The sequence below is a fragment of the Papaver somniferum genome, chromosome 3 (genome assembly GCF_003573695.1).
Source record: "Papaver somniferum cultivar HN1 chromosome 3, ASM357369v1, whole genome shotgun sequence".
Classification (NCBI taxonomy): domain Eukaryota; kingdom Viridiplantae; phylum Streptophyta; class Magnoliopsida; order Ranunculales; family Papaveraceae; genus Papaver; species Papaver somniferum.
This window is the reverse complement of record NC_039360.1, coordinates 85,988,165-86,013,409: the sequence shown is the minus strand read 5'-3', so window position 1 is coordinate 86,013,409 and position 25,245 is coordinate 85,988,165. Positions and strand designations below refer to the sequence as shown.

Genomic DNA, 25,245 nt, shown 5'->3' with positions numbered 1-25,245 from the left:
AAATCATAAAAATCGAGCTCATTTACCTTGAAATGTTGACTCTTGTGCAAATATGTATTTTTATTAGGATTCTTAGTCTAGATATTTAGGCACCCCTGATTCTAGCACAATTTACATGTGATAAGAAACTTGCACGCGCACGATCTACCAATACATGTATAGCCTCGATCTTCAAGGTGTTTGATAGGAAGTTAGATTGCCAATCACTTTAGAATACTGAATGAGACTTGACTAGCTTGTTCTTTGGTTGGCTGGGATAGAAGTTGGAGGATACGTTAAGAAAAGCAACCATAGAATTTGACCGGATGCATTCGATAAGGGCCACCTCTTGCTAAGAGTCATGTAATTATGTTTTTCTTTTTGTTCATGTATCAAAAGTGTCACTATGTTGTAAAGATCAAAGTTATTTCTTACAAAAAAAAAAAAAAAAAAAATCAAAAAATCAAAAAAAAAAAAAAAAAAAAAAAAAAAAAAAAAAAAAAAAAAAAAAAAAAAATCAAATATTTATTTATTCCATGTTTTGTCATGTTAAAGACAATAGTTCTCTCTTGTTCCAAAAATAAAAGAGAGTAATCAATGTAAATAAGAGTCATGTAAAGAGTCATCTTTTTGTTGTAAATAGTCTTGTAATAAGCAAGGAGGGTGCAGCCATCGATGTATAACGCGGGTAAACTGAAATATCACCAACTCATTGGGTGAACATTCACAATTCTCGTAAAGCCGGACATCTAGCTTGGCTTAGAATTCGGTTCTTAGCCTAAAAACTATCTCTTGGTGATTAGTAGTCATAACTTCAGGTCATTCTAGAAACATGTGTAGATACACTTTACACTCTTATCACGTGTCTTTAGTTGTTATCAGTGCTAGGATTGTGCCTTAGATAGATAGATTGACATCTCCATTTTGCTGTGAGCTTCTAATGTCTTGCACATGTCACATTTGATGGAATCTGAGCTTATATTTTGTCCTAGAACTTTGTAGGTACGTTCTAAGCAAACCTTCACGAGACTTCACTCGTCCACTAGGGACACTTAGTGGTTTAAAAGGCTTAGTGCATACGCTAAATGCATTCGAGAGACCAGCGACAGTGGTATAGGTAGGATTTCCTTAGTTTTGTTTTACTTGAGGACAAGTAAAATTCAGGTTTGGGGGTATTTGATGAGTGCGAAAAAGTGCATGATTCTATATATTTTTCTTGGCATTTAACTCATCTTTTGTGCATTAAATCTACATTTTATCCCATATTCTGTATTTTCCTTGTTTTCAAGAATAAATATTTTTATTAATTAATTTTGCATTTTTAGGTAATAAATAAAGACTAGATGAGTTGCGGAGCGAAAAGTGCAAAGACACGGAGAAAGCCGGCGGAAACTATAGAGGAAAAGAAGTGCAGAATGCGGTACGGAAGACTCAAGGATGAAAATGGGCTCACAAAGGAAGAAATTGTTCTTAAAGAAGAAGTGGGCTCAAGATTGTTTAAGCCCAAACCCATTTTCTAAGCCTAAAATCAATACCCAAACCCGTTTCTCTCCTTCACCGTCAGATTGAATCCATTCCATCATCCAACGGTCGCTCCATCAGAGTACATCGAGTTTTGATGTTCCTGTCTAACACTATAGCACCTAACTCCATCTCAGACCGTCAGTTTTGATGTATCCCAGATCCAAAGGTCGCTTCATATCCATTTCCATCGAGCCGTTGGATCATTCTTTCATCTTTTCATCCTACGCCTTTCACCATCCAAACATCAAGACTTGATGAGTCTGCTCAACACCCAAGAACCCAAATCTATTAACCCAACCAAACACCCCCTACTCCAAAAATATCGAACCCATCTTCTTCTCCTCCCTTCTCTGCACAGCGACGCTGTCGCCTCCGCCACCAACTCCATCTCAACCACCACAACCACCAACACGAGTTCTCATATCAGCCAACAACTACACCCCATCATTCTCCTATCCCCTAGCCACTCATTACATCAACCCCTCAACCTATTCTTCCCACTGAAACCCTAGTTTTAGGGGTTGATGAAATTAGTGAGCTAGAAAGGCAATTGAAGGTGTGGGAAGCATCAGGAGACGAGAAGGAAGCATGGGTCGACGTATTTGAGTGTCATCAGAGATTAGGTGAGTCGATTTTAGATTTTTTAGTAAACCCTAATTTTACTGTTTGGGGATTTTTTTGGGGAAAAAGCTTGCATGTATAAATTGAAGACATGGGTGTTGATTTTGGGCATGCCTGGATTAGCCAGAGCACCACCAAGAGGCCTGGAATAGCCAGGACCTCAACTGTTAATGTTGTTTCAATTTCAGTTCAAGTTCAGTTCAATGTTTTAAACAATTTCAATTCCATTGTCATTTAATTTCATTATGTTCTAACTCCATGTGCTAGGGTTTAGATGAAACTCTTGATTGTATGTTAAGATAGTTAGTAATCATGTCATTGTTCTTGTAGTGCTAAAAATGAGTTAGGACTGCTAGTAGCCATTTGAACAAGTAAGCCTGTGATCAGTTGTGCTGTAGAAAGACAGCTGATGCTAGGGGTAAGTGAGTGATAATGGTTAAAAATTCAGTACATTAGAAGGATTGTGCCCAAATGCCTTAGAGTTGATAGATTAATTGGTTGTGCAAGTAAACCTGTGATCAGCTGTGCTGTAGAAAGACAGCTGATGCTAGGGGTATGCTAGTAAAATTAGTTGATAAATCACCCATTATAGTATTTCCTGAGATGAAACAAGACATGATTCGATTAGATGCTGCCTTAGCTTAGGATCAAGAAGTAGATTCAAAGACCCTAGTACCTTCATTCTATACTTCACTGCCTTTGGCTCATTACCATTGTAACTGTCATTTTCCACTGTCACTCTTTGCTTCATTAGTTCACTGCTCAGAGAATTAGCTTAGGAAACTTCAACTCACACCCTAGTCCCTGTGGATTCGACCCGTATTTGCACAAGCTACAACCGACACCGTGCACTTGCGGTATAACCATGTAGGCTTCTCTTATTCTCTTATTTTACACACATTCCCAAGCCTATCAGTGGTCTTGGGACCTTGGTGCTGTAACGAGATGGGATCGAGCTTACTCGAACTGAAGATGGTTGAACAGCTGTGTCTGCCGATATAAATTGAAGAACAAGAAGGCTTTCTACATTGAACACAAGCTGGGGATTTCTTGTTGTGATCGAATTAATGTACTGCATCTGAACCGAAGGTGTTTTAGGGTCTGAGAATAAATGGAAGGTACTGACGTTTGCAAATGGGAAGGAGCTGAAGCTAGCCGGAGCAGAGGCTATGGTCGGGTTAGGCAGGAGTGGTCGGACTTCAGGAGAGCCTAAATTTGCAAACTAGAGTTGGTGTTCGGACTGGGCCTGGCAACTTTGCTAGGTATTAATCGTTGAACTTCTTGTGATCACATGACTTGATATAAAAACTCGATAGAAGTTTCAGAAAGGGGAGGCCGGACGGGGATTCTTTGGAGGAGGATCGGCCAGAGAGCCGTGAGCAGAGACAGAGAACAAAAGGTCGGACTGGGGTTTTGAGTTGCGGCTACAGAGCCGAACCCAGAGAAGAGAAAGATAGGCTGACGGACAGAGAAGAAGAGCACTGTGACAGTGAGAGTTTTGAAGCATACAAAACAAGGAGAGAAGAAGAGGATCGATTTCCAGTGACGACGGTGATACTGTTTAATTATCTTTTTCTTGTTATTATTTTTGATGGGTTTTGAGAAACCCACAATTATGTTTTGCTAGACATTTGTGACTAGGGTTTATTGGATGACACCACATTGGGTATTAGGCTATCTTTATTTGAATTGATTGATTGAGCAAAAGACCATTATGAATTGAATATGATTAATTCTTAATATTGTTTATCGATTTATCGAAATATGAGTTGTTGCTTCACCGGTTTTGTAAAACCTTTGTGCATAATTGTTAGGATAACAAATATATTTGTCTCATTGTCTGATATTTCATGCTTGGGTTAATTCCTTTGATGGGGTATGCTTAAAATAGCCGGGTATTATTTGAGAACTTAAAATTTAGTTTCGTATTATTTCTCTCTAACGCAATTTGATGGTGCATGCTTTGGTTTAGTCTTTTGATGTGCCATGCTTAGGGTGTTCCAGTGATATTTGCGACTCTAATACTTATAATAGGTGATGTCGATAGAACAGATGATAAGGAATTATTCATGAGTTATGTTTCATTTCAGTAATTGAGTAGAAATAGTGGTGGATACGATAAACCCTGGTTACTGATTCTCCCAGTGCACTTATTTTATTTGTCTAGTTTAATTTTATTATTTCTTTTTCAATTCTAAAAATCCAAAAAAATTATTATTTCTGATTAGAGATATTTATTATCGATATTTCCACCGCTCCCTGTGGGTTCGACCCGTACTTGCCTCTGTCTACTAGTTAGACACCATGCGATTGCGGTTATCACATATAGGTATCTTCGGATCATTTATATACGTTTAGGTACGGTTCATCCATATCTAAATATAATTATATTTCATTTGTGTGTATCAAGCTAATACCATCTAACGGAGGAGATTGATTGCTTATTTTCTAAGTAGACTTGGCTTGAATGTTAAATCAGGAGTTCATCTAACGGTGAATATCAATTACTTTGTTACTAAGCTATCTTAGCTTTGATTGTAAGCAACTTTGATTTGAAAGACTATATAAAGGAGAACTCTAGCATATGGGAAACCTAATCCCAACACTCTCGTGTGTCCTAGTTGCAAACTAGAGTCGATTCTCCATTAACCTAGATTTTCCAAAACCATTATTAGGTTAACGACTAGAAGACTTCATTTGGGATTCGTGAAGCCATATCCAACATTTTCTCCGTAGTTGGGTATTCTGATCTTAATTTTTATATCGTGTTGAGTTTAATCTTCTCTAAGATTTTCTCGAGATTTATCTCCGATGGGTAAGATATAAAAAGTAATCACAACAGTTCTTTGTCTTAGACTCTTGTGATTCCGCAATAACTTCTTCTCCTAAGACCGAATTATTACTTGAGTTTCCTGTACATCTTGATTTTTATTTAAAGACGGAAATAAAAACCAGAATAGACTTATCTGTGGGAGACAAATTTTTTTATAAGTCTTCGACTTTAGGTCGTAGAAACTCTTAGTTGTGGGTGATATCAGCTAAGGGAATCAAGTGCGCAGAGTCCTGCTGGGATTCAAAAGGTGTAAGGAACGCGACTATACCTTAATCAGTGTGAGACTTGTTTAGGGATCAACTACATTCTAGTATGAAGTTAACTTGTAGTACGCTAGAGTCTGTAGCGGCTTAATACAGTGTAGTGTTCAAATCTGGACTAGGTCCCGGGGGTTTTCTACATTTGCGGTTTCCTCATTAACAAAATTTCTGGTGTATGTGTTATTTCTTTTCCGCATTATACTCAATTAGCTAGCAAACCTCACAAATACGGAACACTTATACTCAACTATCTGAGAAACCTGGATTCTTACCACCTCATGGACAATGGTAAACTAATCAATTAAGAATAGTTTTCAGATGTCTATCTTGAGGAATCACAAAGTCCGTGACGAAGAGAACTTTGTGATTTCTATCTATATTGCCTGAAAGAGATTATGAGAACCTCGATAGCAGAAAACCAAGATCAGGATACACGAATTATCAAAGTAAAGATAGTCGGACCTCGCTTCACGAATCCCAAAGTGAAGTCTTTAAGTTGTAAACCTAATTATGTTTCTCAGAGGAAACCTAGGTCAATATAGGATGACTCTATCTATCAACTAGGACACCAGGTGTCGGGGATTAAATTTCTAGTTGAATGATTCTTTATATTTATAGATATTCAAGACTAAGGGTTGATTAGAATTCAAGCTAAGATAACTTGAGATTCAAGCAAACACTTTTTCTATTTAGATGAAACTCTAATTAGAATATCAAGTAAGATATGAGAAGTTTATCTTGAAATCACATAGAAGAATATACACTATGGTCTGGGTATATGAACCGTGTATAATGATAGTTCTTGGAAAATATTCCTTTCGAACTAATAAGCAATATCGTGTTCATTAAACATTTAAGAATTTAATATTGATGCATATACACAAAGTGTTTTAGTGATCATAGATGTCTTGGAGGTGTTTATGAGAGTCATAGCAATGCTAAACATATTTAAAAAATAATTCTTTGAGCATATGCTAAAAATCCTCTGGGTACGTTAGTGAAACTGTTCGTGAACCGTTAAGATATTTCATGAGTCCGGGAGCTATGGTTCGTGAACCGTTAATAACTCTGAACTCCGGCCGTTCCGGTTCATGAATTGGCGCTAACCGTTGGCCTTTTACCAATTTCAGATCACCACGGTTCGTGAACCGGGTTGGTGAACTGTCCCATTTTGAACTTGAGGTTTGCGAACTGGTTCGCCAACCTTCATGTATTCCAGGAACTCAGATATCTAGGGTTTTCAAGATGGTTCACCAATCTACCCCGAGCCGAAATTACAAAAGTTCTCAGTTTCTCTCTTTTATGTTAAAAACCTTCCCAAATGACAAAATCATTGCTTGGGCAATTTTCAAATAAACCAAAACATTAGTTTTTGAAAGATAAATTGTTTCAAAGTAATATTCAAAAGGACCAATGAACATCCATTGCTTGAATCATATTTCAAGATGTTTAACAAGACAAGCTTGACTCGAAATTTTTTATTTGCAATAAATCTATTATGAATCATACGACAAAGTCCAAAATAGATAGAATGATAAAGCTTGTGAAGAAACATAATGGTTCAGTCTTCAGATACCTTGTTAATGAAGTTCTTCAAATGTTTTCATCGATCTTTAATCTTTAAAGGTGATGTCTGATATTCAACTACCAACTTCTATACCTGGTCTGAGACTTGGTAGACTAGAAATCAAGATATAGTTTTGTTCATCTAACATTGACAACAAGCTTGAGATAACAAAACTTGCGAGTTCGACCGAGCAGTACTCTAACAAAAGGTGTTACGAAGAACCTCGATTTTAGATCAATAGATAACCCATTCCTAACAATGAGTTAATAACATTAATTCACAATTATTTAAGTAACCGAGAGTGTTAGGTCAACCGTTAAACCCCTTAATATTTTGAATGTTGTGTACCAAATCTAGATTTGGGTCATTTACCGGGTACCAACAATTAAATAGCCCTTACTCAGGACATTATTCAAAGGATTAGTATTGAAATATTTGCATTTAAGGATGGAGAGTTAGGATGTTCTAGCATTCTCCGGATCAACTTAGCAAGAAGAGAGTGATTCTAGATGGTAGATTGCCTAATATTTAACCCACTAAGATTTTTAGGTAAAGTAATGCCTTTTCATTTTTTCATATATTAACATTTCTCATTACCTTTTTTTATTCTCCAGGAGTCTCTCTGAACAACATCCATTTTATTAGTGATATGCTTTGGTATTTTGAAAGCAGCCATATGATGGCTAGCTAGAGTACCTAAGACACATTGTTTTGGAGAACGAAAATGCAAAAGAAACTGCACAGCTTTCAAACAAGTAAATATTTATAAACTGGTTCCAGTGAGAAAAAAAAGACAGATACCTTCACAGTTATGAGAACAAGTCAACAAAGAAACAGATGATTACATGAAAAACAACGTTCAGTGTTTGCTTAATTAGCAATCGAAAAAGGATGCCAAGGATCCCATTGACAGAGATCCAAGGAATGAGAAAAAAGAACAGGAAAGCAAATGAACAAACAAGGAAAACAAAACATCTTTCTGCAGCCCACCAACATTTGCGATCACAACTTAGTCGGCATCAAAATCAACGACACTCTGCACAGCACAGGGTACTACATATGAATGAACAGCAAGTTTCACCTAAGAAAACATTTGTATCGACATCACATATCCTCCAGTATCTACCACTGATCCATGTGAACATAATATACGTACAACCAAACGAGATAGAATTTCATTCAAGACGCTTATGGAAGCAAGGGGCAACTGGATATTGTTTGACTCTTGTTCACAATCGGAGAAATCCAATTAACATTTCAAATAAATAGATATACAGGTGCAATAAAAAAACAGTATACACATTAAGACACATACCGTATCCATTGATCCACAATCGAGTATCGCCACTGAAGAAGCATGAAATGCACAAACAAGTCACCAAATGATCTATGTAGTCTGGTTCGTAAGGTACATTACTTTCATAATGTACACAAAATAGATGAGGATCTACTCACACCATCCTTTGTCTTTTGAACAGATTCATTCTAAAATCCCTGCTCCTTCTCGGAAAATCCATATATAGCTGTGTCAACCACTTATACTTTTTCTTAAGCTTCCAACATAATAAAAATGCTTGTTTCCAATCTTCATTTTCTGCCCAAAGTGACTTAGAGCATCCACAGTGGGCGAGTATAACCAAATTTATGGGATGAGATCCTAACACAGTGGGACGGAGTAAAGATCAAATTTGGACCAAAGATCAAATTCCAGACCAAATATGGTCGCGACCAAATCCCAAATTCTAATATAGTCGGGCGTAAATTTAAAGTACGCTTGATGCTGGGCGTAAATTTAAAGTACGCTTGTTAACGGGAGTAAACCAAATTTACGTATGTTGGTGGGGCGGAATTTAAATTTACGTTTTTTGCGGGCGTAACATAAATTTACGCCTGATGAGACGGACAGAAGAATTCCGCGCGTTGCCAGGCGGACACCAAAATTCCGCCTCTCTGGGGCGGACACCAAAATTCCGCCCCTCTCAAACGGACTTTTTTTTTACGCCTTATCAGCAAAATTATAAAACATGAAATGAAAATTTTCGAACGTTAGAATGATAAATTTTTCGAACGTTGGCGTTGGAGATTGCGTAGCAGATTTTTGACCGTTGGTAAGATATTTATATCTTTCGAACGTTTGAAATTGGATGTTAATAACGGGTTTATTTTATACCTATATATACCAGATGAATTCCTTTCACATTTTCATATCATTCGTTTGTATTCGGCAAGAAAAAAATAGTATCAGGGAAAGAACCAAATGTTCTATGCAAACGTTTAGTTATACATGGAGGAAAATGGGTGGAACACATTATAGGAAAGAGTTAGCCACAACCATATTGACGCATTAGAGAGGAAATATTTCACCCAGCTGAGATGATCATGGAAACGGACATTAAAATCACGCCTATTTGATCTTTAGTTTTATCATACGTATCTAAATTACGTTTACGTCCCACATAGGCGTAAAAAAAATTTACGCCTCATTAGCAGGCGTACAATGGTCCTTCCGCCCCATTCAGGCGTACTAGAATGCTTCCGCCCCATTCAGGCGTACTAGAATGCTTCCGCCCGTGTGTATGTATACGTGCTAAAGAAACGTGTTATCGCCAGGCGTAATTTTATTTTACGTGCGTTGGCACGGTGAGATGATCATCCGCCTGACAAACGGGCGTAATTTAAAAACCCGTCCCACGTGAAACGTAATTTATATTTACGCCCGTCGTCAGGCGTTAATTTAACCTACGCCTGTCTCAAACGTAATTTAAATCTCCGCCCACAAATCAAACGTAACTGAATTATCCGCCCGTCTTCAAACGTAACTAAATTATCCGCTCGATCAAATTTGGTCTTCATCCCGTAGCGTCACAGTACAGAATAAACTCAAATTTGGTCCCGTTTTTTTATCTTTGATCTTTGGGTATAGTCGTACGACTGCAGTTGCTCTTAGAAGCCCAGCGTGAGTACTCAGACTCTGTAAATTCCTCCCCTATTTTCTGTTTCCACAAATCATTATTGGAACACAAAAATCTCAGTTCTGAAGAAACACAGCCAAATCTCGCAACATCAATACCAGGAAGTAACTGGAGTATCTTGAGCTTAAGGTCACTAGGTAGTAGGGAGAACGCGAAGCATGGACAGTAAGCCAATACAACCTTCACACAGAGATCGCTGAGGAGTGGCAATGCTGTTTCATCCCTGACATTCTGGAAAAAACAATCACCAATTGGTATTTCAGGGAATTCTTTACAACTGAAAAAATCATGACAAGATATTCCGAATTCGTGCATTCCATTAGATCAAAGTTCAGCCATACAAAACTCATGAACAGATTATCCAAAAAATAGAAGTTATACAACAGTTCTACTTCAAGATGACCACTAGAGGGCTAACTACCAGGACCTTTATGTATTCTAGATAAGGCGGTAGATAAATTTTGTTACTCTTCGATTTGATAAAAAAAACCAATAATATTCTTATTCGTGATTGAATCAAAAGCAACAAACTCAGATTTCATTAACACAGAATGGATACAAATTATCAAAAGTTAAAAAAAATGACATTCTTCCAATTCGTAACTTACTTCTTCATTGGGAACAGAAATAACTGATGCAGCTCCCTCCACTACAGTAGAAGAAGGGTTCTCATCTACAGAAATCACCATAGCTTCTCCTCTGGATCTATTATTAAGGTTTCAACAGATGGTTACTTTCTCAAATAAGATTAGATCAGGGGTTTACTTTATCAAATACTCTGGCCAATCCCAATAAACTATAAATGCTAAGAACTAAAAAAAATATAAAAACGTGGGAATATCATTCACAAGAAGTAGAATAAAGGGTCCCAGTTTGAAACAGACACTGAGAAGTTGATAGGAAGAGTCTTCCCCGCTGACTTTCACCAAACTACTCACAACAGGCACATTGACTTGCTGTTTAACATTGATAGAGTGGCCTTCAAACCCAAAACTTGTATAAACTATCCGCACACTTGTTTACATATCTACATAGTAATCGTTGAATTTTTAGCACAGGTTATTCAAGAGTGGGGGATTGTAGTCCTGTGTATGGTTTGGTATAGTATTGTATGGGTTTGAATGTTTTGTCGGCTCAGAGTGAGATTATAGTCCTCTGAATGGTTGGGAATGGTACGGGTTTTGTCGGCTCAGTCTGGGTTGAGCCAACCCCATGTGCAGCAACATGATGTTTTTACTGAAAGAAGTCATACAAGGTCTGAAATTGTCCATGTACCGACCCGGAGAAAAGAGAATTCAAGCTAACACAAGGTTTCATATCATTTCGTTCTCAGTAACACAATGTTGTTTCTGAAAGAGTCTTACAAGGTTTGAAATTGTCTATGATCTGACCTGAAGAGAGGAAGATTCAAGCTCAAGCGCAAGGGAGGTTTCATTTCATTTCCAGCATGGTTAGAAATTATCAGGTACACTAAAGTGAGTTGGCAGCAATGAGAATGCAGAAAAAGAGAGAAACTTTTGCAAGAGTTCAGGTCATTCAGGAGATGGAATGAAAAATTTCCTCAACAACCATACAAAATACAAACTTTCCTAATTTGTACATTTTTCATGCACATCCTGGCATCCTGCAGCTTTCACAGTTCGATTATGCTTATGATAAAAACTAATAAGAGAAACTCATCTCATAGAACTGCACCAAAAGAATCTAAACTCCAAAATGAAAACATTCTTGTGTTTGAATATCTCCAGAACATTAGAACAAGACTATAACTTACACTTTTCTCTATTAATAGGAAGCAGCCTCTTGAGTGCAGAATTCGTATCAGTTGAGAGTATTACACATACTGACCCACTAAAGCACATGCAGCAGGCAGCAGCTATTAAGTCTTTGAAAGACACTCAAAAGCTACATGTATAAAAGTAATCACCCAGTGTGATAAACTCAAGAACAAGGTCACATACACGCAATTTATCCCAACAAAAGGATGCATAGCCTAATTTGAAGTAAGAATATAAAGTTACGTGCGACAACAAAGAAATGCAACAATCAGAAGTAGCCAACAATAAGATGTCCCGTTTTGGGGTCTAAAACTAAATACCAGAATTCAAATAAGTATATATGATTGTCAGTATTTTATACAGTTTGAAGTAATGAACTACACAATATAGCTTCTATCTTCATATGATTATCATGTAAATCATATCCCACATTCTAGATGCAAGTACTATCAGATTTACAACCAAGAAACAACATTTATTAGAAAAGTATCTTGTATATATTTTTCTGTTTAAGTAAAAAAGAAAAATAGCTCTTCATAAGGAATGTGATCACTTACAGAAGGCGCGAGATACATATAGTAATATTTCACCAAGGATTTGACGAGTGCAAACTTGAGTTCAGTCTTTGTGTCTGGTAAACTTGCACTCTAAGGTGTATAACAACCGTCTTTCCCAGGGTATTTTCACATTTCCTTCCAATCTCCCTTGCCCGTCCAAAAAAATTCTCTTTATATCAGATATCTTCTTAAACTCCTCTTCAATCTTTCGTTTCAATATATCATTGTTCGAACAAATGTGTTTCATTTCTTTAGAAACACAAGCCATGTTTGCAATATCTGTTACTCGAAGAAACCCTAGTATCTTGAGCTTAATATCCATGGGCAATATCATAAATGACGGCGGAAACGTCAATCCAGTCTTGTAACACAACTCTATCAAGAGAGGAAGTGCAAGATTATCCTTCGTAATCTTCCAAAATTCGAAAACTCTACTTTGATGGAACGATTCTGAATCAGAATTTGAATATGAAAAACACCCAATTTCTTCATTTTCTTCATCATTGTCAAAGCATACAAATTTAATGGAAGGAATAAAATGAGATTTTCCCAAACACAACATGAACAAATTAGAACCACCAAGTCTCTGTTCTAATGGACCATGAACATAAACTTGCACATCTTTCATAGAATTTGTAACATAAATCAAAGTCAGGGTTTCAACCGAATCATGACCAATACCATCACAACTCAATAGACTAGGAAGTGTATACTTTTGTTCAAAAATTATTGATTCTGACCATTCTTTACAGAGATTTAATCTATCAATTTTTCTATTTGATTCAAAAGCAACAAACCCAGATTCTAAAAATACAGCATGAACTGAAATAATCAAAAGTTTGTAATCAGCATCAATATTACCTACCTCTTCTTTCACAATCTTTTTCAAGAATGCATTTTCATAGTCTGTATTCACCATCAGTAAGGTTTATTGTTTTGCTTCATCCACAGCTGAAATTACAAACTTGAGATCACTGGGGTTCCTTCAGATTCTACTGCTGAAACCCCATTTTACTCCATTTCTTAGGGTTTTAGAATGAGAAGCAGAATTTGAAGACTTTTTGTGAGAGAGAGTTGTTACCAACTCAAAAAGAGAGAGGTGGGAGTTGTTGGACCACTTTGGAGATTCCTTGGGCCGAAAATGGAGGCCCAATATTTTAATATCTGACCGACCTAAAGTTGGTTATCTGACTCACCTAACTGGCTAACATTCCACATAAATGCTTGTCGGTTTTGTAAATCCGCAGAAGAAATTTCCTTTTTGGAATTAGACTATTATTTGAACAACAAACGCAGATAAGGGTTGGCCGTATTAAGACAGTTGGTCAAAATTTAATAAAAAGACTACTAAACAAAGAAAAAAGATTTACAGTATAATACAAAGCAAAATAGGGAGAAATTCTAAATTGGTGATGAATTGCCGTCCCATTTCCTTACATATATGAACTAGATTACTGCTGCAGCAGTGAAGGCCGACGATGAAAGGAACTGCTTTTTAATAAAATGATACTGAAATTGATCGATTTCAATCGATCCGATGGCTATTTAGCCTATTTTAAAGAAATTTAAACCGTGAATATATTTGTTTAATGGTGTTTGACTGAAATCTGTAATCAATTTGATTGATGATCCCAAGTTTGAGCTTAATTTCATGAAATTGTGATTTCCGAAAAGCCAATTTCAGTTTCTCTGCACAAACATTGTGACGGACAAACTCACCATTTTTTCATCACTAAGGGACTCCTCCCTTTTTTCGTCGTCCAAATATTAAAAAACAATACAAAAAGAGAAGTTATATAAAAAGTTTAAGTATTGATTCTGCCATCATTGGACTTTGAATTTGGTCATTTCATCAATATAATTATTATAAACCTTAACCATTAGTGATCCATGCCGCCCTAACAGCAATTCAAACGAGGGAATGATATGTTCTTCTTTTAAAATGAACAGTTGTTTGTATAAATGATTGGTAAACCTAACCGGCTAAAGGGGCTAGGCTAATGACACAACAATCCACTCTGGAAAACATCATATCGTCGTTTTCCAACATTGATATTATAGGGGCACCAATTTATCGAAGAGCATACCGAATCAATACAAGACAAATTGGGAAAATAGTTTGTCTTATATGACTGTCTGCTTACTTTATAGTACAACCACTATTGGTTTTCGTAAACCTTAAACAGTAATCAAGCTGTTCAATGAGGTCATATGAAATCAATTTTATTCACACATAATTACATTTCAAGTTTTGCACACTTACACATTTTCTCCTGTGTAAATATTACGATGGTCTTTTATAATTCCCATTCCTAAACACCAGGATCTCAAACTGTACCAGATTACAGAAACGATACCTGCTAACCTGCATTCAATTTATTACAAGATTGAAGCATTCATGTGGAAGTAAGATTTAAGCAACCGGAGTGCAGCATATATTGAGAATTTCGTCCAAAGGAGCATGATCACTGATTCCTTTGTCTTTCCTTGCATATAACAACTGTTTCCCTTTGAAGACGAAAATTCCTCCCTTATAAAGATGGAAAAAAGAAAGACATTGTAAACAAATTGGAATGGGCAAGTTACGGATTACGGAACATGTAGCCCAATTAGGTCGAGCAAGTTAAGTATGTCACATGTGGCACAAACTGTACGTTGCAGCATGTGGCACAAACCATACATTGTACTTAGCACACATGAAACGATGCTTTCAGATATTTCTGTTACGAAAGTTAACGCTCATTGCTTGAACATGTATATTTTACCGCTGGTATCTACTCTTATATACATGCTTGGAAAGCTATTTGAAATTAGGTAACACTACTATAATGCTAGAGTTTGAGCTATTAAATCTTAGAATCTCACTGGTACGCCGATATACCCTCTTTTGAAAATAAGAAAGGTGAGTAATTATAGAATTTTGGCATAACATATATGAGAAAGTAGAAGGTTTGAAGTTTTGAATTTTAATCCTATACAAATTTATGAAGAGAAGCTTGAACATACTAAGAAAAGAAGGAGATGATACCTGTTGCAATATACTACTCTTATCATCTGGAATCGCCTTGATGGTGTAATTCTTCCAAACTTTTTTCAGTGCCCCGAATTTCAAGAAAAAGCTAGCCTGTCATGTTTCAAGTTATAAAAATGAATATTGACACAAGTTATAGCCATGAACCTTGGTCTAGCATATAAACTCCTGCCCAAAAATACAGGGAATAGTGATTACACTGGCTCGGTTGAAAATGCGGCCAAAGCCATAATATAATCCCAAAACATCATATGCCTGTAAGATAAAGGGGAAATGTTTAGGTCATCTAAACAATTCATTAGTAAAAGATGTAGCAAAACTGGGTAAAGCTGGAAGACTGTTACCTTGCGATCAGGATCTGCATAAAGGGAATCCATAGAAAAAGGCAACTGCCATATAACATGTGTTAAAATATTTAGCTTAAGATAAAGAGAATAAGGTCACTGCCAAGTCTCACTATTTCAATATAAATCTTATATACCTCGGCAAACCTCAGCAATTAATCAAAGGCAACATGCCTTTTCGTCTCCTTTGACATCTTTACAAAAACTCTAGGTTTTCTATACCCTAAAACATATATTAGAGCCGACTGTATACTCCAATCCAGAGAAATATTTTTATACACAAAAACTATATCTAGTTGAACGGAAACCTCATACAACCTTATGTGACTTGCTACTAACATCCGGTACCAGAGGATCTAGTCAAGGGACATGCAAGATTAGTCAACCTGATAATAAACATAATTTGTCTCTTCTTTCTAGATTCCTGCATGAAAATTTGTTTGTCATTTCAAGTATTTACTGCTTCTAGTGTTTGAGGTTAAGCTTTAAAGCCACGCTAATCTGGACTCCAAGTCTATGAAACAGTCAATCTTATGGTAAAATAATGGAATTCAATATTCAGCATATGCTGTTCATATGTGTTTCAAGTTAAGCTTAAAATAACGATAGGAAATATTCGTTCTCAAATAAAGATATAAATAGGCAGTGTATGAGGATCTAAACTTGGGTTTGTGTATAACACCAATCACTAATATTTTCTCATACTCGTTTCAACGTTTGACAGGTTCCTTAATAATCACTCTTAGCTTGTATCAAGAGTGAAAATATCAAGTAAGTATAGAAATTACCCGCTCAGCAAGAATACGTGCTTTTCCAGGTGTACCAACACCAACAGCAATTAGTTTCACGCCAGCAGAATCAAACCTCGACTTTGACTCTTTCAGTTTTGAAGCAAGTTCCCAGCTTCAACATAAAGATGCATGATTAGGTTCAAGAATTCCTCCAAATAGAAGTCTCAAGTTAAAGTAGTGCGTAGAGCACTGAGACTCTCCAAGCTTACCAACAAATGCACCCAAAATGCCTTAGAAGTGCAACGACAGCCACACCCTGGAAAAACGTTTAAAAAACAAAAAGGGCTCTTAAAATTGAGAAAGGATGTAAAAAGGACAATGAGAAAGATATCACACTAGTCAGTCCTGATCAAAAGCGGTTTAAATACAGTCTCAGTAGTCAGTCCTGATTTCTTTATCCAGAGATAGCGCAAATTCAGACTATAATATATATAGCCTATAAAACCTGTGAATAAAAGAGACTTTCCTTGATAATCCAGGTGGTAACTCTTTTGAGTAAGAAAGGGCACTCTGAACAAAACCTTAACTCCTTTAAGCATGGGCTAGACAACTGACTTTTATACTTCCCTCGTCGGCGGTCTATTATACATGTACTCAACCTTATCAGAAGTCCCCCAATAGCGTTAGTTTGTCAACTTAATGGGAATAGGGAGGAAAATGACGTTAATTTTGCGTTTTGCGGACTAGTGGCACACGAGGGTATAGGAATCACCTCCAAAACCGATATGGGACTTAACAAGGCCCTTTTGCAAATACTTTCTCATGGATCTATTGGCGAGGCACTTTTTTTCTTGGCAGGAGTGAGTTACCAATGAATATGTCTTGTTTATGGAGCATTCAAGTTCATTTGTTCTTTAGATAGAGTCATCAAGTAGATGTTTGGGGGTTGTCCCCGACGTTAGCAAATCAGTTCTTATGGTTACAAAATTTACTAACCAATAAAGAAGTTGAGAAGTGAAATTCGGAAACCTGATCAAAATATTATATAAACACTAAAATTACCAACTGAAACAACTAAACTTTGAAGCAAGAAATTCTCAAGACAGTAAGTCCAAAGAATTATTCAAAATTCTCTCCTAATGTAAATGACTGAAGGTTGTGCCATCTAAATGTTGGGTCTTAAACCATTAGCATAGTTGTACCATATATATGAAATATTCATTTTCTATGAAAACATAGTGAAACAATCATCAAACAAACAATTTACCATTATAATCACAAAAATCAATAGAAATAAAAAATCAAATAAGCAAAAGAAAATTTTAAGTTCCAAACCTCTTCTTGATCCCATAAATCCTTGATCATAACAGATTCACCGGCTGCAGTGAAAATACTAACATCCCCAAGAATCTCACCGATATTTTCACTAAAACCAGCTGGAGAAGAAGAAGAAACTCCTACTACAGACATTTTTTTTTCCTTCAAATTTTCAAATCCTAGAAATCAATTGTATTGACGAGATCACTTCTCTTTGTGAGATTCAAAACTTAACGTGGAGAGCAAATAAATGAGCTGTGATTTTGTGAGGAAGGAAAACTTCCAGCAGTGCTGTTTCTCAACAGTCTTCATTACTCCTCGAGAAAGGCAACATAATGTCTAGGGCCGATTATCTTTAAAGCTTAAATGTATATTTAGTTGGATTTATTATTATGCTTTTCTGAGACTAGTGGCTCATGAAGGTATAGGATGAACCTCGAACTGATATGGACTCAAACGGGGACATTTTACAAATAGTCTCCCATGGATCTATTGGTGAGGCACCTTTTTTTTCTTAGCAGGAGAATGAGTTATCAAAGAAGACTTCATGTTTAGGGGCCATTCAAGTTCATTTCTTCTCTGGAAATAGTCATCAACAAGGTAGGTGTCTTGGTGGTTCCCCTCACGTTACATGTTCTGTTCCTACGGTTAAAAAATTAAAATTCCAAGACCTGATCAAAATAATATATATACACTAAATAGACCTCAGAATTTTGAAATGGCAAATTCCTAGACAGTAAGTCCAGAGAATTATTCAAAATTCTGTCCTAATGTAAAAGACTGAAGGTTGTGCGATGTAAATGTGGGTTTTAGACCATTAGTGAAGTTGTAACATATCCATGAAATGTTCATTTTCTAAGAAAAATGAATTGAAATATTCATCAAATAAACAATTTGCCATTAAAATCAATAAAATGCGGAAATCAATTAAGCACAGAAAATTGTTCCAAACCTCTTCTTGATCATGACAGATTCACCGGATGCAATGCTAACATCCCCAGGAATCGCTGATACTTTCACAAAAACCAACTGTGGAAGAAGAAGAAACTCTTACGACAGAAGATGATTTTTTCTAAGTTTTCTCTCTCAGGCAAATTTAGTAGAAAAGAGAATTAATTGAAGAAGAAACATTGAAGAGAACTGATTTATTGATATAGATGGTGGTAAAACACTAGATTGTTCCATGTTTAGGGTTTGATGAGCAGAAATCACAGACATGGTTTTTTACGCCAAACTTTCAAATCCTAGAAATCAATTGAATTCCGACTCTAAAAAGCTTGGCTCAAGTTGGCCTGGAGTAGCGGTCCAGATTTTCTCTCCCTATAGACAAATCTACGGCCTCAATTGTTCACATAAAACACAAACCTACAACCCGTTACACAAAGACCTAAACGCTTCTTTTTTTTGGCTCTCGAAATCTCCCTTGAAAACCCAACTTTTATAAGGAGAAATCTACCTTCTCAACAAAATTCAATGATTTCTAGATTTAATCTCTGCTTTAAAAATGAGACAAGCAGAAAAAAAGTGTTCTCCAACAAAATGGCGATCTCTCATTTCTCTTCAATCGCCTTGCTTCTTCAATTAATTCTCTTTCTCTTTCTCTTTCTACTGAGGTTATTCAAGAGAAAAGATCATCTTCTTCTGTTGAAAGAGATACTTGGGGATGTTAGTATTTTCACTACAGCTGGAGAATCGGCTTAGTAGTGTAGAAAATGAGGTTTGGAACTTAACCTTTTCTTGTGCTTAATTGATTTTTGTGATTTTAATGCTAAATTGTTTATTTGGTCAGTGTTTCAATACATGTGCATAGAAAATGAACATTTCATGAATATGTTACAACCACCAATGATCTAAAACCTAACATTTACGGTGCACTACTTTCAGTCTTTTAGTTGTTTTAATTAGTAATTTAGTCTTTGTATAATATTTTGATCAGGTTTCCGATTAGTGAATTTAGTGTTTATGAATCGGCTTAGTAGTGTAGCGTGGGGCACAACCGAACTACCTTGTCGATGACTCTATCTAAATAACAAATGAACTTGAAAGTCTTGAATGCTCCCTAACCACAATCATATTCTTTGATAGTGATTCCGCCAAAAAAAAAAAAAACCGTAGAAAGAAAGAAAGAGTGCTTCATCAATAGATCCATGAGATATTATTTGGAAAATGTCCCTATTAAGTCCCTTATCTGTTATGGATGCTATTCCTATACCTTCTTGAGCCGCCAGTCTCCCGAACACAACTACATGTTTGTTTAAGCTTTAAAGATAATGGGCCCTAGCCATTATGTTGCCTTGCTTTAGGAGTATGTGAGGACCGCTTAGAAATTGTGGTTGTGGTACTGCTGGAAGTATTTCCTTCCTCACAAATTCACAACTTTTTCATTTGCTCTCCACGATAAAGAAATGAACTCAACAATTCAATTGATTTCTAGGATTTGAAAATTTAAAGGACGAAAAGAACATGCCTGTTGTTAGAGTTTCTTCTTCTTGTTCTCCAGCTGGTTTTAGTGAAAGTATCAGTGAGATTCTTGGGGATGTTAGTATTTTCACTGCAGCTGGTGAATCAGTTATGATCAAGGATTTATGGGACCAAGAAGAGGTTTGGAACTTAAAGATTTCTTGTGCTTAATTGATTTGATTTTCTATTGAGTTTTGTGGTTTTAGTGGTAAACTGTTTATTTGATGATTGTTTCACTATGTTCTCATAGAAAATGAACATTTCTTGGATATGTTACAACTTTGCCAATGATATAAGACCCAACAATTACATGGCACAACCTTCAGCCTTTTACATTATGAGAGAATTTTGATATTTGAGGTCTATTTAGTTGTTGTAGGTAGTAATTTACAGTTTATATATTATTTTGATCAGGTTTTGGAAGTTCACTTCTTAACTTCTTTGTTGATTAGGCGGAATATAATTGAGTAACCGTAGGTACCAAACTACTAACATTGGAGACAACCACCAAACACCTACTTGATGACTCCATCCAAAGCACAAATGAACTTGCATCCCTAAACAAGACATATTCTGTGGTAATTCCTCACCAATAGATCCATGAGAAATTATTTGCAAAATGTCCCTGTTAAATCCCATATCGGTTATGGAGGCTATTCCTATACAGGTGAGCCGCTAGTTTCGGAACACAAAATCCACCACTGAGAGATTTCTGATATCAGTGATATGGTTGAGTACATGTAGGATAGACCGGTGGCGAGGGAAGTAAAAAAGTTCAGGTTATCTGGCTAGCCCATACTTAAAGGAGTTTAGGCTTGTACAATCCTCAAAAGAGTCACAATCTGGTTATCCATGGGTTTTCTAAGCGGAATATATTTGAGTCCGAATTTGCAGTATCTCTGAATAAAGAAATCAGGACTGACTACTGGGACTGTATTTAATCCGAATTTTCTGATTGTCTTTTTTTACATCCACTCAATTAAAAGAGCCCTTTTTGTTGTTTTAAACATTTTTTAGGGTGTGGCTGTTGTTGCACTTCTGAGGCATTTTGGGTGTATTTGTTGGTAAGCATGGAGAGTTACAGTGCTGTGCACACTGCTTTAACTTGAGACTTTCTTTTGGAGGAATTCGTGAACCTAGTCATGCATCTTTATGTTGATTAAACATATGAAGCTGGGAACTTGCTTCAACACTCAAAGAGTCAAAGTCGAGGTTTGATTCTGCTGGTGTGAAACTAGTTGCTGTTGGTGTTGGCACGCCTGAAAATGCACGTATTCTTGCAGAGCGGGTAATCTTTATACCTACTTGAAATTTTCACTCTTGAAACAAGCTTAGAGATATTAATGAGGACACAGTTAAACGTTGAAATCGAGTATGAGAAACTATTAGTAATTGGTGGTATACCCAAATCCAAGTTTATGATTCTCATACACTGCCTATTATTATCTTTATCTGAGAGTGGATATTTCACGTAGTTCTTTCTAATTTAACCTGAAACACATGAATAGCGGATGCCGAAGATTAACTCCCTTTATTTTAACATAAGATTGACTGTTGCATAGACTTAATGTTCAAATTGGCGTGACTTTGGAGTTTTATCTCAAACACTGGAATCAGTACAAAATTTTCATGCGGGGAATTTAGAAAGAAGAGACAAATTATGTTTGGCTAGTCTTGCATGTGCCTTGATTAGGTTCTCTGGCACTCGATGTTACATGTCAAGTCACACAAGGCTCTATAAGGTTTCAATTCTGACTTGATATAGTTTTTGCATATCAAAGTATTTACCTGGATTGGAGTTAGTCCGCAGACGTATGTCTCAGGGTATCAAGAACCTGGAGTCTATGTACAGGAACTGTCAAAGGAGTCGAAAAGACATGTTGCCTTATATTAAGATTTATATTCAAATAGTGAGACTTGGCATTGACATTTTTCTTTTTATCTTAAGCTAATTATTCTTACACATGTTATATCACAGTTGCCTTTTCCTATGGATTCCCTTTATGCGGATCCTGATCGCAACGTAACAGTCGATGAGCTTTACCCAGTTTTGCTACATCTTTTACTTATGAAATGTTTCAATGACCTAACCATTTTCCCTTTTATCTAACAGGCCTATGATGTTTTGGGATTATATTACGGTTTTGGCCGCACATTTTTCAACCGAGCCAGTGTAATCACTATTCCTTGTATTTTTAGGCAGGAACCTTAAATCATTTGTCAATATTCATCAGTTTATAGCTTGAAACCTTACAGGCTAGCGTTTTTTCAAGATTTGGGGCACTGAAAAAAGTTGGGAAGAATTACACCATTAAAGCAACTCCAGATGATAGGAGTAGTATATTGCAACAGGTAGCATCTCCTCCTTGTTCTTAGTATGTTCGAGCTTCTCTTCATAATTTTGTATAGCATTAAAACTTCAAACCTTTTGATTCCTCACTTACGTTACGCCAAAATTATAAATTACCCTCCTTTCTTATATTCAATGGAGGGTATAATCGCGTACCAGTGAAATTCTAGGATTTTTAATAGCTCAAACTCTAGCATTATAGTAGTGTTTTAGATACCAGTAGTAAATAACATCTGAGCAATGAACTAGCTGAAATATATTGAAGCATTGTTTTCACATATGCAACCTAAGTACAGTGTGCGGTTTGCGCCACATACTCCATTAAGTAACATGCTCAACCCAGTTGTGCTACATTCTTCATACTCTGTAACTTGCTTCACCCAATTTGTTTATAATGCCTTTCTTTTTTCCATCTTTATTAGGGAGGAATTTTCGTCTTCAAAGGAAAACAGTTGTTATATGCAAGGAAAGATAAAGGAACCGGGGATCATTCTCCTTTAGAGGAAGTTCTCAATATATGCTGCACTCTGGTTAATTAAATCTTACTTCTACACGAGTGCTTCACATCTTGTAATAAATCGAACGTCTCTATAATCTGGTACATGATTTGAGTTCCTCGTGTTTAGGAATGAGATTCCTCCGCAGTAATTATAAAACACCATTGTAATGTTTACACAGAAGAGATAAAGAATGAATGTGCAAAACTTGAATATATGCGAATAAAATTGATTTCAGATGACTAAATGGATTAAATTCTCATCACCTCAAAAAAAAAAAAAAAAAAAAGACTACTGTTTTAAGGTTTACTAAAATCTATAGTGGTACTAAACAAATAAGGTTTACTAAAATCTATAGTGGTATTATACAAAGTGAGCACCCAGCCATATCTCACAAACTGCTCCTATGTATCAATGTACGGAGAGCCGGAACTTGTTGAGCTATTCAAGATCAATCTAGTCGTACCCAAATAATTTAGTCCTATCTTTGAAGATATAAATTCTCCAAGAAACGAGTCTCTAATCGATCACAATTAGATGAACGTATCTACTAAGATTAAATACGTATAACTTGCGCAAATCCAATTATAAAGATAAACAACATAATGTGGAAAAGGAAAAAACAAGACATCAAAAGTTTTGTTAACGAGAAAACCACAACTGCAGAGAAACCCTGGGACCTTGTCCAAATTTGAACAACAAATTGTATTAAGCCGCTACATACACTAGCCTATTATCAGACTTCGGGCTCGAATGTAGTTGAGACCGAATCCACCATCCAAGCGATTCAGTTACAGTTGCGCTCCTTATGTATCTTGAACCTGCAAGACTCTACTCAATTGATTCCTTAGCTGACGTCCTTTACAACCTAAGAGTTGTTTCATCCGAAGTGAAGACTTTTGATACCAATCTGCCTCTAACAGATAAGCTTATTTGATTTCCGTTTAAATCAAAGATCAAGGTGAGTTAATCTGTTTGCAATAGACAAAGCTAGCGAACCTCACAAATCCGGAATTTACGACTCCCGAAAAGCAACCTAGATTCTTAACAAAGTCTGATATCAGTTTTCAGATATCGATCTTGAGGAATCACAAAGTCTGAGACGACGAGAACTTTGCGATTACTAAAGATCTTGCCTGAAAGAGATTACGAAAACCTCGATAACAAAAAAACAAGATTAAGATACACGAAATATCAAGGTAAAGATAGTGAGACCTGGCTTCACGAATCTCCAAAGCGAAGTCTTTTAGTTGTAAACCTAATAATGTTTCTCAGAGGAAACCTAGGTAGGTCTATAGAGGATGACTCTAGAATCAATTTCCCAGTTGAAAGAGCATTTCTATTTATAGTTTTCAAAGACCAGAGGTTGCTTAGGATTCAAACTAAGATAACTTGGGAATCAAGCAAACACTTTTAGGTCTTGAAATACAATAAAAAATATACACCATGAACCGAATCTGGAACTGTGTATAATGAATGTTCGGTTTGGCAAATTCGCCAAAGAACTGAAAGCAATTTGATGTTCATTTAACCACCTAATAATTTAATCATGATGCACACACATAAGTGTTTGAGTGATTAATGAAGTCTTAGCAGTGCTTGAGAGAGTTCTAGCAATTCTAAACATATTTACAAAATAAGTCTTTGAGCATCTGCTAAAATCTGGTGGGACAGTCGGTACAACGGTTCGTGAACCGTAAGGCTTGTTCACGAGTCAGGGTGCAACGGTTCGTGAACCGGGTTCGCCAACCCTACGAGACTACCAAACTCAGTTGACTACGGTTCATTAACCGGGTTCGCCAACTGCTAACCTAAAATACTAACTTCAAGAATTCAGTTCACAACGGTTCATGAATCGGGTTTGTAAACTTTTCCCAGCTGAACTCACGGTTTTCGAATTCTTTCACCGGCCTTCCTGTATTTCTGAAACTCAGATATCTATTGTTTGCGAACTGGTTCGCCAACCCGCCCCAACAGAAATATCAGTAGTTTTGAATTGCTCTCTTATGATGTTTGAAACATTTCCTAGTAATAAAATCATTTGCATGGGAAATTTTCAATTGATCCACAAATTAATTCGCACAATAAATTTTTTAGAACTAATATTGTTAAGGATCATTGAACATCTTTGCTAAAATCATATTTCGAGATGTTTAATAAGACGGGCTTGACTCGAAGCTTCTTCTTTGTAGATCTACTAAAAGTCATACGACATCATCTCAACAGATATAATGGTAAGATAGTGTGTAAAATAGAATGGACCAGTTTTCACATACCTGATACAGAAATTCTCCAAATATCTTCGTCGATCTTCAGTCTTCGAGGGTGATATCTGATACTCAACTACCAAATTCTAACTTAGTCCGAGACTTGATTTAGTAGACTAGAAATAAAGATATAGTTTTAATCATCCAACATTGATAA

The 25,245-nt window shown here is 36.3% G+C and overlaps 4 protein-coding genes across 4 annotated transcripts; 1 reads left to right on the top strand and 3 right to left on the bottom strand.

The window, feature by feature from the left end:
* Positions 1–8,944: 8,944 nt before the first annotated feature.
* Positions 8,945–10,813, bottom strand: LOC113356722 (putative F-box protein At1g23770). The gene is made up of 2 exons (XM_026599932.1): positions 10,365–10,813; positions 8,945–9,987 (listed from the first exon to the last, which is right to left on the bottom strand). Exons 1-2 carry the CDS (start codon positions 10,443–10,445, stop codon positions 9,685–9,687), a joined length of 384 nt encoding a protein of 127 aa, XP_026455717.1. The 5' UTR covers positions 10,446–10,813; the 3' UTR covers positions 8,945–9,684.
* A 996-nt stretch (positions 10,814–11,809) lies between these two features.
* Positions 11,810–13,149, bottom strand: LOC113356721 (putative F-box protein At1g23770). Its single transcript, XM_026599931.1, has one exon. It carries the CDS (start codon positions 13,008–13,010, stop codon positions 12,153–12,155), a length of 858 nt encoding a protein of 285 aa, XP_026455716.1. The 5' UTR covers positions 13,011–13,149; the 3' UTR covers positions 11,810–12,152.
* Positions 13,150–14,280: 1,131 nt separating this feature from the next.
* Positions 14,281–18,743, bottom strand: LOC113356719 (thioredoxin-like protein AAED1, chloroplastic). Its single transcript, XM_026599930.1, has 8 exons — positions 18,467–18,743; positions 17,533–17,693; positions 16,467–16,513; positions 16,255–16,369; positions 15,467–15,511; positions 15,321–15,377; positions 15,120–15,215; positions 14,281–14,621 (listed from the first exon to the last, which is right to left on the bottom strand). Exons 2-8 carry the CDS (start codon positions 17,665–17,667, stop codon positions 14,505–14,507), a joined length of 612 nt encoding a protein of 203 aa, XP_026455715.1. The 5' UTR covers positions 17,668–17,693; positions 18,467–18,743; the 3' UTR covers positions 14,281–14,504.
* A 1,201-nt stretch (positions 18,744–19,944) lies between these two features.
* On the top strand, positions 19,945–23,068 carry LOC113359699 (thioredoxin-like protein AAED1, chloroplastic; the record flags this gene model as incomplete). Its single annotated transcript, XM_026603290.1, has 7 exons — positions 19,945–20,115; positions 20,992–21,038; positions 21,148–21,262; positions 21,953–21,997; positions 22,088–22,147; positions 22,231–22,326; positions 22,747–23,068. Coding segments are annotated over 7 exons (651 nt in total), but the record flags the coding sequence as incomplete, so codon positions are not given.
* Between the last annotated feature and the right edge of the window lie 2,177 nt (positions 23,069–25,245).